The sequence below is a fragment of the Brassica oleracea genome, unplaced genomic scaffold, assembly GCF_000695525.1.
Source record: "Brassica oleracea var. oleracea cultivar TO1000 unplaced genomic scaffold, BOL UnpScaffold00960, whole genome shotgun sequence".
Lineage (NCBI taxonomy): Eukaryota > Viridiplantae > Streptophyta > Magnoliopsida > Brassicales > Brassicaceae > Brassica > Brassica oleracea.
This window is the reverse complement of record NW_013617552.1, coordinates 29,344-43,005: the sequence shown is the minus strand read 5'-3', so window position 1 is coordinate 43,005 and position 13,662 is coordinate 29,344. Positions and strand designations below refer to the sequence as shown.

General features: G+C 45.2%; 1 protein-coding gene across 1 annotated transcript; it reads left to right on the top strand.

Moving 5' to 3' along the window:
• Window positions 1-104: 104 nt before the first annotated feature.
• On the top strand, window positions 105-1,750 carry LOC106320570. The gene is made up of 3 exons (XM_013758953.1): window positions 105-256; window positions 335-542; window positions 1,136-1,750. The coding sequence occupies exons 1-3, from the start codon at window positions 105-107 to the stop codon at window positions 1,748-1,750; spliced, it is 975 nt and encodes a 324-aa protein (XP_013614407.1).
• The last annotated feature ends 11,912 nt before the right edge of the window (window positions 1,751-13,662 follow it).

Sequence of the window (13,662 nt, the reverse complement as noted above, 5' to 3'; positions counted from 1 at the left end):
TGCATTAAGAGGGTTGTTACATAGGGGTCCTAGGATAGCCATAAATATATTATGCAGTTACTTCAACAGGTTGTGTCAGCGCATACCCAGAGAAACTTATATCCATGGAGACAGAGTTTGTGGAGACAATGTGTCAGCTGGAGCGCTTCTTCCCTCCAGCCCTTTTTGATATCATGTTTCACCTTCCACTACATTTATCAAGAGAGGCACGGTTGGGAGGACCAGTTCACTTCCGATGGATGTATCCCTTCGAAAGGTTTGATCAACATCTCTCTTCAATATATCCACTTCCCACAATGATGTTTGACTAATATTCATATTTCCTGAGTTATAGGTACATGAAAACACTAAAGGCTTTTGTTAAGAATTATGCAAGGCCAGAAGCATGTATGGCTGAGGCGTATTTAGCTGGAGAATGTGTTGCATTTTGTTTAGAGTTCCTTAAAGAATCAGTACCAGTTCAAGAAGCAGTTAATCGTAATGAAGATGTTGAGGCTGATAGAATGGTGGTTGAAGGCCGACCTCTGCAGAAGGGTATAGAGGTTACCCTGTCAGATAAAGATAGAGACATTTCACATCGATATGTGCTAATGAACATGGCATCTTTGGATCCCTTTCTTGAGTAAGTAATTCTCTATGTTTCTTCTACTTGTTTTACTCATAATTTCATTTTCATATACTGTTGTTTAATTTAAAATCAGGATGCATTTGGAAGAGTTGCAAGCTAAGGATGCTCGATTGGCTAAAAATGAAACTTTGTTATGAAAAAACCATACTGAACACTTTACAAAATGGCTTAAAAATAAGGTTACAAACTCCAAATTCTTTTCTTGATTATTATTGTAAATACTGGTTAGCTTGTTTGGTGATGACTGGTTAGCTTGTTTGGTGATGACTGGTTAGCTTGTTTGGTGATGACTGGTTAGCTTGTTTGGTGATGACTGGTTAGCTTGTTTGGTGATGACTGGTTAGCTTGTTTGGTGATGACTAGTTAGCTTGTATCATGATGCCTGGTTTGTATCTTATGACTGGTTAGCTTGTAGATTGATGATTGGTTTCGTGGTACATATTATCATGTTTTGATTATAATTTAAGTACCTCGGCTTGATGATAATCCTCTGATTTCCTGCGGCAGATTCATTTAGACTCAAAAGATAGTCATTCTAAGGAGATAAGGTGGTTGGCATTTGGACCAAGAAATGTTGCTTTAGCACATAAAGGATTCATCATCAATGGCCAACGGTTTCATACTGATGCGGTCAAGCTGAAGACACAAAACAGTGGAGTAACTTATGAAGCCTTTAGCATGTGTAGATCAAGTGCAAGAGATATGAGACAGGTCGCGGATATGATTACATACTATGGAGTGATAAAGGAGATTTTGGTCATCGACTATCACATGTTCAAAGTGCCACTCTTTAGATGCAACTGGGCAAACACAGCGAATGGTGTGAAGGAAGAAGATGGCTTCACTCTTGTTAACCTTCATATGAACCAAGCAGCCTATTTGAAAGATCCATTCATTCTACCTTCTCAAGCGAAACAGGTTTTCTACTCTAGGGAGGATGATGCTTCAAATTGGTATGTTGTTATGAGAGCACCACCTAGAGGTTATCATGAATTGGAAACAGAAGAGGATTTAGGTGGTGCTCCTTTACCTGTCCAAGAAGTTGATGATATGGGTGATGATATGGATGATGATAGTGTATATGTTAGGGATGATTGTGAAAGTTTATTAGTGGTAGATTGATGATATGTTGTATGCTTGTGTGATGGTTTGTATGAATGTGATAATGTTGTGTTATGGGATTTGAATAATTATATTGATTTTTGGAATTTTAATATTTTATATTGTTTTTATTTCATATTTTCGAATTAATTATTTAAAAATCAATTCAATAATTATTATTAATTAATTTTGGCATAATTATAAAACTAATTAATAACACGAAACATTTGCTATCTTTGTTACTAGGAAAAATCAAATTATTTGGTTCTAATAACATTTATTAAACGTTATTATAAATACTAACAATTACGAACACAAAAGCGCTATTGTTATACACTTAGTAATAGCACAGAGGAAAATCACTATTAAAAGGGTTGGACTTTTTATAACGGGTGATGTCAGAGCGTCCAAGGAAACGCTATTAAACCAAAATGATAGCGCTTTTCGTCCGCTATTACTAACCACATTTCCTGTAGTGTGGGAACAGTGAAATTTAAGTATGGGGGGATGTTTACTAATATTAGTGTGTTCATGAGTATTATCAAAATGTTTTCGAAAGAGTTTTATTGAGTCAAGAAGGGAATAGTGAACTTATTAGATTTTTGCTTGTTATCTAACGACTCTTTAGCACCATTCTAGACTTACTGACTGCAGATAGTACTAAAGATACTAAAGTGGATCAACCTGTCAACTATTCACACTTGCTGAGATTGTTTGAATGAACCAAAGCTGACCTCCAACACTAAACTTGACACAACTGCTTGTCTTGGGGCTTGGTATACATGGGATCAGATTCTTCAAACAAGTCTGGAAGGTAAAGCCTTGTGTAGATTTATCACATTTTCTCTCTCTATTTCGACCCTAGATTTATAGGTAGAGATATTTATTTTAAAAAACGAAAAGAAAGAAAGAAAAAAGAAAAAGAAAAAGAAAAAGAAAAAGAAAAAAAAATATAAAAATATATATATATATATATATATTTAATAGGTGTTAGTTAGGTGGAATCCGAACAAAACTTGGTGGCTACAACCCTTAAGGCTTGCTTCATAAGGATTCCAACAAAAAGAATTCGAATGAGACTTGGTGGCGGCAATCATCAAGGTTCGATTCACATGAATTCTTGTATATAGGTCAAAAATAAGTGAACAGGACTTGCAAGACCCATTCTTACCCTGGCTCCTCTGATGTTGCTGGATCCATCAACATGCAGGACCCATTCTCCCTCTTCCTTTGTTTCGCTTCGGAGGAGTACTTCTTGCTCCAGAGCTGAGAGCAAGGTAGGGGAGAATTTGGGAGACAAGTAGGGAATAATTCAGCCACAAAGTCCGCCAGGACCTATGACTTTATAACTGTAGATGGTGGAAAAATCACATCGTATTCCCCTAGTTCCACAGCCCATTTCGGCGTCCGGAAACTTCAGGCTTGTGGAGGACCAATTTTATGGGGAAGGAAATGACGACCACGATTGGGTGAGCCTGGAAATAGGGCTGCAGCTTACAGGCATCGACTATCAGAGCTAAGGCCAGCTTCTCCAGATGGCTGTAGCGGGTCTCTGCATCTAGGAGAGCCTTACTCATATATTAGATTGGTAACTGCTTGCTTCCTTCCTCGCGCACTAGGACGGCGCTAACAGCATGCTCCGAGACCCCTAGATATAGCAGCAGGACCTAGCCGAGCAGTGGCTTGGATAGGAGAGGAGAAGTGGTAAGATAAGCCTTGAGTTCATGGAGAGCGGATTCGCACTCTTCTGTCCACTGAAAATCCTTTGGGTTTTTGAGGGTCCCAAAGAAGGCGTGAGACATGTCGGAGAGCCTGGAGGTGAACATGCGCAAGGCTGCCATTCTTCCTGTTAGCTTTTGGACCTTTGACGTTCTTCGGGGAAGGGATTGAGTGAATGGCCCTGATTTGCTCTGGATTGGCTTCGATGCCCCAGTGGGTTACAATGTACCCGAGGAACTTGCCGGAACTGACCCCAAATGAGCATTTAGCTGGATTGAGCTTCATGTTGTACTTCCGGAGAGTTGAGAAGGCTTGCTGCAGGTGAGATATGTGGTCCTAGGCCTCTAGAGATTTGACCAGCATGTCGTCGATGTAGACCTCCATGGTCCGCCCTATCTGGTCCGCAAACATCATGTTCACAAGCCTTTGGTAGGTTAATCCCGCGTTCTTTAAGCCAAAAGGCATGTCTTTGCAGCAATAGATTCCTCTGGATGTTATGAAGGATGTTTTTTCCTGGTCTTCCGGATGGATGAGTATCTGATTGTAGCCGGAGAACGTGTCCATGAAACTCATTAGCTGATGCCTCATGAAGAATGTCTTTTCCTGGTCTTCCGGATGCATGAGTATCTGATTGTAGCCGGAGAACGCGCCCATGAAACTCATCAGCTGATGCCCCACTGTGGCATCGACCAGCTTATCGATGTGAGGCATAGAAAAGGGGTCCTTTGGGCAGCACTTGTTGAGGTCTGTGAAGTCTATGCAGACTCTCGACTTCCCGTTCTTCTTCTTGACTACGACCACGTTAGCTAGCCACTCTGGGTACTGTACCTCGTGAATGAACCCTGCGCCGACCAAGGTTTTAACTTCGTCGTTGATGATTGCATCCCTTTCGGGGGAAAACTTCCTCCTCTTTTGGTCTTGTATCTGCCCCGGCTTATGTTCCCAGAATCCCTGGTTGGTCTTGGAGAGGGTCTTTCATCTTGCTCGGTTTGGTCTGGCCTGACCGCCTTGGGGTCTGGCTTTAGGTGCGTCTTAGTGCAACTGGCGACATCTTCTTTCCATTTTACCTTTGCCTAGGCTCGGGATAGGACGTCTTCCATGGTCTTGCACTGGTATTTGGTCAGCTCCTTATAGAGGTCCCCGTCGGGGAGCAAGCCTCTGTTGAAGGCAGAGATTGCAGTGGGGATGTTACATCCGGGAATGGCCACCTTCTCTTGATTGAAGCGGGCTATGTAAACTCGTAGGGGTTCAGCCCGATGCTGGAGGATTTCGTATAGACCGTCAGAGGTTTTCTCCAGGTCTCTGCTGCTGGCGAATTGCTCCAAGAATACTGAGTATAGCGAAGGAGGATATGGACCTGGAGGGTAGGTTGACGTACCATTGCAAGGCGGGTCCGATCAGGGTTGAGCTGAATCCCTTGCACATGGTAGCTTCGCGTGACTCCTTTGGAGTGCTACAGCGAGCAACCTTTGTCTGTATTGGACGACATGATAGTCCGGATCCCTGGTACCATCATACGCTTTTGTTCTAGGAAAGGAGAATTTCCTGGGCATCTCGATCAGGGTGATCTCATTCGTGAAAGGAGTGTCGGCGTAGGAGTCGGGGTTGCTTTTCCGGATTGGGGGAGCTACCCCTGGGAGCCTTTCTACCATAGATTGCATGGCGTCGAGCCTCTTGGAGAACAACTCCTCTAGGTAAGCAGCCATAGGAGACTCCGTCGTTGCTACTCCCTCGGGTGCTTCCTTGTCTGGTTTCGACTCAGATTCGTTGTCTTCTATATCGTAGATCCGAGCACCCTTAATCTCCTCCAGAGTTAGGTGTCTCCAAAGTTGACATGGGTCGGATATGAGTCCAGAAAAAACGCTTCTTGTTATTTGCCGTGTTGAGGGCTTGGTTTTCGTCTTAGAGGGTTAGGTTCTCCGATTCGAGCTGGTTGAGCTTCTCGGCGCTCTGCTCCAGTTGTTTGGAATGCTCGTCGAGCTACTCCTTCAAGCTCTGGACTTCTGAGGAGAGCTCGGGATTCTCCACAACCTCTTCTCGAGCTCTGTGCAGCTCAGTTAGTTGACTTTATAGACCATCGAGTTGCCTTTGGAGCTCGGCATCTCTCTGGGTAGCTTCAGGTAGCTCGTTCTGCTCATCCACCGCCATTATCACATAGTTTGGATTACTCCCCTCCTAGCGCCAAACTGTTAGGGGATTTTTGTGTAGGATCTTTGTGAGTACCACAAAACGATAGACAAGCTTTGTATTTTGTATTGATTTGAAAAGAATAAAACTTGAAGAGATGTTTTATTGAGTAAACAAGCCGGACTTACAATAGATTGAGTAAGAACCCTAGTTCTAGCCGCCTAGCTCTAATTTCTAAGTCTTGAAGTGTCGTTTTATTGTTCTAGGGTTTAGCCTCCCCTTATATAGTTGTTTTGAGGTCGGCCTTAGTCGGTTTGAGTAGGGTAAACTCTTCCATATTCGGAAATATGGAAGTGTCTCCATATCAGAAGCTTTCATATTCCCGGAGGAAGGGGGTTGTCCCTGGGACAGGACCCGGAGTGCTCCTAGCGGGGACCCGGGGCGTCTCCTAGTGGGGACAAGAGGCCAGTGTCCTGCCTGGGGTTTGGAGAAATTTAATACCTGAGTATTTTTCCCCAACAGGTGGCACGTGTCCATTTTTTTGCGGAATTTTTCCTTTTCAGGAAGGATTTTTCCCTTTTCTTGCCAGGACCGAGTTTCCTTTTTACGCTGGTCGTCTACATCGAGGATTCTCTGGGATATTTGGAAATATGGAAGAATCCCCTTATCAGAATATTTCCTTTTCCGGCTCTGTGAGGAAGGATGATCCCTGTGTATATAAAGGCTCGAGTGCTGATTTTCGGACAAGAAAGATGAATCCAGAACTTCTTGTGTTTCCGTCCTCAGTCGTGGGTGGCCATTCAAGGCCACATAGTCTTTTCACCAATCCTTTCTGATGCGCCCCAGTCCATGGATCAGTGCATGGAACCAGCTCAGCATGGAGATCAGGACATTCTGAACAATTCAACCGAGGTTCACCCATCCGACCGTACCAATCAGACTAACCGAGCCGTGTACCGGATCAACCCACGTATGTACGGAATGGAGTTTCGACTGGAACCACGAACAGACGACCAAAATGACCGTACTAGAACTCATATTTCCCGACCATCTCGACATTCTGAGGAGAATAGTCGAGCCAGACTTAGCTTGGGTCGTTAAGAACCCAAAGACGGAAATGCATTCTCACCCGGCGGACCATTAGGACAGTCCCGTGTGTGTCCTTCTCCTTACCGCCGTACACCCATCTGGTTCGGATGAACGTGGACAGTAGCCGAAGGATCATCCTTGACCAATCTGCACGGAAGACTGAGTCTTTGACTCATTTATTATTTCTAGTCAATATTTCTATTTCCTATGTATTATTTTTTGTGTTCTTATTTATTTCTCTTTGACTACAAACACTATATATATGTAGTCTCATTCTACGAATAAAATCAATCTAAGTTTGAGTTTATTTTCGTTGTCTTCTTTTCTCTGAGTGAGAGAGAGTTCTTTAGCTAGTTCATTGGTGTGAACCGGCTTGTTGATTTGGTGGTCAGCCAATTCATCTTTATGTGGTGTTTGGTGGTTAGCCAACGCACTACATTTTTTCTTAGGTGGTTAGCCTTAGATCGTGGGTATATCAAGAGCCATTCCGCATCTGTTGACGATCCTTTCAATCCATCTCAGTTCCAGAAGTGTCATTTGCCTTCTCGGGTCATATCCAACACCCAGCTAAAGTGATCCTTCAATTTAGGGCGTATCACTTTCTCCTCTCCCATTCCTTCATGGGGAGATGTTCTAAAGGCTGATAGTGAAGAAGTCCCGAAGGCGCCCCTGAGACGGCGTCGCTCATGTTTCTTTGATGACGGTCCTCGTTCCGAGATCCGGGAGGGAGATCTTGCTGATATTTGGAGGAAGTACACGATTCATCCTTCAGTGAGGATAAGGAGTCTTCCGAGTACGAGCGTGCCCTAGACGGAGGAGCGAGTGAGGTGGCTGTCTATGAGGTATAGCTAAAAGTGGGCTTCTGGGGCGGTATCCCGTCTCTTATAGCTAAAGTATCCTCTTACTTTGGTTTATGTCTCTCTCAACTTATACTCCCTTGACCTGGAGGACTTTAATGGCTATCTAAGTGCTCGGAGAATTACATGGATTCTCCGTCAGAGTGCATGAGATTCTATACTCCTATTATTTTGCCCCTCTGGTGAACAAAGCAGGGTTCTATCACCTCCGATCCCACGACGGCGCTCCTTTAGTAGGAGCCTTCAAGGGGTATAAGGGGTAATTATCCCTTTGGAGAATGTTGGAACAACCGGTATGTATTCATGACGATTCAGGAGCCATTCGGCTATCCTACGTCCTGGCGTACCGTCGGTAAGCTTTTCTCTATTATTTGAGCCTTGAGTTTACCATTCTTTTGGGACCTTGTATTTATTGATGCTTGGTTTTTTCCATCAGATATGTCTCGCCCGGTATCCTTCGCTGGAGAAGCAGTAGCGAAGCTTATAATGGGAGTTCCCCGGTGATTCCGGTGGATAAATTTCTGGTGAGCAAGGAGGCCTTTCGTCATAGCCGTATTTGGGGTAAACCTTTCCCTCTTAGTTTTTATCTGATAGGATTCCGTCTTCTTATTTCTTACGTATTTGGGGTAAACCTTTCCCTTTTCCCAGGGAACGTGGTGAGGCTCTCGGTGTCAGCCATCTATGACGAGCATCAAAAGGCAAAAATACGGAAGAGGCGTCTTTTTACACCCCTCCGCCGAGATTGGCGAGGGCCGCTTCGTCGGTTAATGGTCTTTCTTCCACCACATCAACTGGTGTTGGAGCTGCACCTAATCATGGCCCATTGGTAGACACTCATCAGAGGCTTCTTGGCGAGGTTTTCTTTCTCCGTAGCTAGGTGCAGGATATGGTGGCCCGTCGGGATCTATTGATTCAGAAGGTGAGGGCGTCGGCCAGGTGGGAGCTCATGAGGGAATGGCTAGAGAAGCGGGTAGAGCATTGGGATCCCGAAGAAGAGTACCACCAATATTTATTCCTGTTCGGGAGAATCAACCAGCAATCGGGGGGTTTTACCAAGGCTGCTACCCCGAAGTCCGTTGTGGGGTCACGATTCTCGGAGGAGCCTTTTTTTTAATGATTCTTCCTTGTTTTTGTTTTAGAGACGCTGGTTTTAGTTAAATCTCGCTTTCTTTTGAATAATGGCTCCTTGTAGCTCCTCTAGATTTTTTGGAATAATGGCTTGACGATTCTTTATGCATTCTTTTTCATCGAACCGTTTTGCACGCTATAATGGTAGCAACTCGAATCTTTAATGAGGACACTCTCCGTTTGCTTCTTGGCTGAGGTATCCTTTAGTAGACTCTTTTTGTCGTGGTAGGACCCACAGGGTACAATCGCTTCTTACCCTCTTTATAGGTTATTGGGATCCTTGGAATGGATTGAACCCGAGTTTTGACTTAAAACTAGAAAATGTCGTGAGGATCCGGAAGTCACTTTTATAACCCGGAGGTAGTTTCTGGATATTGGGGTTGCCCTAGACCTGGAGATTACGCAAGGACCAGAGGGTCGTCAGGGACCCCGAAGGTTACCGCTAGACCCTGCAATATTATCTTTGAACCCGGAGGTTTTTATAGACTCTGGAACCAGGAGGTTGCTCTTGTAAACCCAGAGGTCATGTAAGGACCCAAGGTTATCTGGGAACCCTGAGGTTTTTTGAGATCGTATTTGGACCCTGAGGTCAAGTGGGAACCTGGAGGTTTTCCCTTTTGATTCTGAGATCAAATTTGGAACCCGAAGGTTCTTCTTTAGATCCTGGGATCATGCTTGGAACCCGGAGGTTCTTCCTTAGATCCTGAGATCATATATGGAACCTGGAGGCCACACGGGAACCCGGAGGTTCTACTTTAGATCTTGTATATAGTACCCGATATCGTACGGGAAACCGTAGGTTTCCTCTTTAGATCGTGGGATCATATATGGGCCCTGAGTTCCTCGTGGGAACCCGGAATATTTGGTTTTTCAGGGACCGTACTCGGCCTTCCTAGGCATGACTACTACCGGTACCTTTTCGGATCTCGCATTATGCCGCTCGGAAGCTGGCCACTATCGAGTTCCTATGCTGCATTATGCTTTTGCAGGAAGCCACTATTAAACTTAGGGGGTGCTGGTGTGGGTGTAGTGACCCAAGTGCCAGACTTTACTGCTTTCCAAGTCTGGAGAACCAGAGATTTATAAGGTGCTCCTGGACTTTTGCACTTTTGATCCCTATATTTCACAGTACTTTTGCAAGTATACCCAATGTTCCATGTATTGTATAGCACGTAGCGTTTTAATAGATGTACTTTCACATGTGGTACTCTAGGGACCCCGATACGCCTTAGGCTGCACCGGAGCTTTAGGTAGTTTCGACAACATACTCGGGCTTGCGCGGACCCATTCCTGCTTTATGTCTCATACCCATTTTCTTTTTCTGTGGACATGCCACTTTTTGATAAGGTTTGGCCAGGATCGGAGGTCTCTTGAGACCTGATCCAGCCGTATGCCCCTTTAAGTATAATAATTTTCCTACTACCCTTATAGTCAGAACTATTTTTATTATAAGCTTTGTCCGTAGACGTTTAGCATATATAGGAGTAGGAAATCATAATGCGTAAATAGTATATAGTAGAATAGTAGAAATCATGGTCCGGAGACCGTATTAAAAATGATAGGCTTTTTGAAGTGCAGGGCGTTCCAGCAGTTGGGTTGTATTTTACCTTTGCTATCTTGTAGCCTATAGGCTCCTGCTCCCCACACCTCGATTACCCTATAGGGTCCTTCCCACCCGGGGGTGAGTTTCCCTGTCGTTTTTTCTACTCGTCGTAGAACCCAATCCCCTTTCTGGAACGTCCTGGTTCTCACTTTCTTGTTGTAGGTCCTGGTGACATCTTGCTGGTAGGACCAGTTTCTTACTCGAGTGGCTTCTCTCTTTTCGCCGAGTAGGTCTAGGCTCAGTGACATCAGTTCGTCATTCTTTTCTTTTCGCCGAGTAGTTGTAGGCTCAACGACCCTGAGACCGTTGTTATCACGTGCATCTCCGTTGGTATTATGGCCTCAGAGCCATAGACTCGCGAGTAAGGAGTTTTCTGTGTCGCCGCCTTGGGAGTAGTCCGGTAGGCCTAGAGGACTCCGTGTAATTCTTCTGCCCACTTCCCATGAGAACCCTCCAATCGCTTTTTTAGCATGTTGACCATGGTTTTGTTCGTGGATTCGGCTTGTCCGTTGGACTGGGGGTGTCGGGGTGTGGCGAAGGTGAGTTTTATGCCCCAGACCATGCAGAACTCCTTGAAGTTGTGGCTTGTGAACTGGGAGCCCGAAGCGAGTGATCACGTTCGTCCAAAGGAAATTTTGGATCTGAAAGTATGTTATTCGGCTGAGTGCTTCTGCTTCGATCCATTTTGAGAAGTAGTCAGTTACTACCAGGAGGAAGACCTTCTGCCCTGGCGCCATAGGGAACTTTCCCACTATATTCATGCCCCACTTTCTGAAGGGACAGGGTGAGCTTATGGATTTGAGGTTTTCCGGAGGGAGTTTGGAAACCGGAGCGTGCCTTTGACACTGATCGCAATGCTAGCTTTCTTCTTGGCGTCTGCAGCCATTGTGGGCCAATAGTAGCCTGTCCTTCTGGCCCTGAGCGCCAGGCTTCTGCCGCTAGAGGGGGATCCACAGTCTCTTTCATGTAGATCTACAAGGATTCTAGCGGCTTCTCGGGGTGTGACACATCTCAGGTACGGGCCAGAGAAGGACCTCCGGTATATCTTCTCTTGGAGATGCAATACCTTGCGGGTTGCTTCTTTGTATTTCTGGCCTCATTGTGGTCTTCCGGCAGAATGTCATTCTCTAGGTACCGGATTAATGGGGTCATCAAGGTTTCGTCCTCTTCGATAGTGGAGATCTCTTTGGGTTGTGATTCTTCCAGGGTGGCTGGCAATTGAAGCACGAGCAAGAGGATGCTCATCTGGATATTTGTTTCGAGGGCGGACCCTAGAGTAGCCAGAGCATCGGCTTGCGAGTTCTACTCCCTCGGGATTTGTGTGAGGTTGCAGCTCTTGAATTTCTTGATTAGGTATCATGATACAGTGACCCCAGGTATTGTATCATGATGTCGTCTTTTGCATGATATTCCCCTTGCACCTGGTTGATTATTAGCTGGGAGTCACTGAAAACCTGGATGTTCTCTGCACCCATTTAATGGGCGAGTGTCAGCCCTGCGATTAGGGCCTCGTACTTGCTCTCATTGTTGGTTGCCTTGAAGTTTCACCTAACGGCTCTTGAGGCCGTGTTTCCTGTTGGCGAGGTAAGCACTCTTCCTACCCCAGCTCCTCTAACGTTGCTAGAACCATCTAAGTGTAGGACCCATTCTCACTCTTCTTTTGTCTCTCTATGGAGGCGTACTTCTTGCTCCAGAGCTGGGAGCAGGGTAGGAGAGAATTCAGCCACAAAGTTCGCCAGGACCAGTGACTTTATGGCTGTAGCTGGTCGAAAAATTACATCATATTCCCCTAATTCCACAGCACATTTCGCTAGGCGTCCGAAAACTTTGGGCTTGTGGAGGACCAGTTTTATGGGGAAGGAAGTGACGACCACGATTGGGTGAGCCTGGAAATAAGGCCGTAGCGTGCGGGCAGCGACTATCAAGGCTAAGGCCAGTTTCTCAAGATGGCTATAACAGGTCTCTGCGTCCAGGAGGGCCTTACTCACATAGTAGATTGGCAGCTGCTTGCTCCCTTCCTCGCGTACCAGGACGGCGCTTACAACATGTTCCGAGACTGCTAGATATAGCAGCAAGACCTCGCCGAGCAGTGGTTTGGATAGGAGAAGAGGAGTGGTTTGGTAAGCCTTGAGTTCATGGAGAGCGGATTCGCACTCTTCCGTCCACTGGAAATCCTTTGGGTTCTTGAGGATTCCGAAAAAGGCGCGAGACTCGTCGGAGAGGCTGGAGATGAACCTGCTCAAGGCTGTCATTCTTCCCGTTAATTTTTGGACTTCTTTGACGTTCCTCGAGGAAGGGATCAAATGAATGTCTCTGATTTGCTCTGGATTAGCTTTGATGCCCCGGTGGGTCACGATGTATTCGAGGAATTTCCCGGAGCTGACACCGAATGAGCATTTAGCTGGATTGAGTTTCATGTTGTACTTTCAGAGAGTGAAGAAGGCTTGCTGCAGATGAGATATGTGGTCTTCAGCCTCTAGAGATTTGACCAGCATGTCATCGATGTAGACCTCCATGGTCCTCCCAATCTGATCTGCGAACATCATGTTTACCAGCCTTTGATAGGTCGAACCGACATTCTTTAAGCCGAAAGGCATGACTTTGTAGCAATAGATCCCTCTGGATGTCATGAGGTATGTCTTTTCCTGGTCTTCAGAATGCATGAGTATCTGATTATAGCCGGAGAACGCGTACATGAAACTCATTAGCTAATGCCCGGCTGTGGCATCGACCAGCTTGTCGATATGAGGCAGAGGAAAAGGGTACTTTGGGAAGGATTTGTTGAGGTATGTGAAGTCTATGCAGACTCTCTACTTCCCATTCTTCTTCTTGACTACGACCACGTTAGCTAGCCACTCCGGGTACTGTACCTCTGATAGACCATAGATTTTACCCACTTTCAGCCATGATCTATAAGTGTTTTAATATATATTTACTACTATATAGAGTATATTTAGAAAATTTACAGGTTCAGGTACATTTTGAAGAAATATGGTGATTTTGGAGTCTTTCGAGGTGCAGAACTGCACAGACGCATCAGATGTCTAGCTATGGATGGAGATCTTTCCACCGTTATATTGAGCTCATCTTTTGACACAAGATAGAGCTTTGTGTTATCTTTCCAATGCCGCCTGTTTGAGGTCAATCAGCATCCTGTATCAGAAGTTATGCCCGGTTTACTGAAGAGTGATCAGTCTGCCTCGCGAGAGGAAGCTGTCGAGAAGAGGAACGTATGTCGATCGATGCAGAACTCTTGACATCGATCGACATGGATGTCAAAATGCGGGCCGAGTATATTTTATGACTGACTGAAGCCCAGAAACAACTCCAAATTACCAGAATACTCTTGGACGACCAGAAACCCTATTTATGTGTTTTCTAAGCCATTGTTGACGGAGAGGCTATCTAGA

Coding starts and splice junctions, on each gene's coding strand:
- LOC106320570 (XM_013758953.1), top strand. CDS start 105: ATGGAGACAGAGTTTGTGGAGACAATGTGTCAGCTGGAGCGCTTCTTC. Junction 257..334: donor TGGATGTATCCCTTCGAAAG/GTTTGATCAACA, acceptor CCTGAGTTATAG/GTACATGAAAACACTAAAGG. Junction 543..1,135: donor CTCTGCAGAAGGGTATAGAG/GTTACCCTGTCA, acceptor TTCCTGCGGCAG/ATTCATTTAGACTCAAAAGA.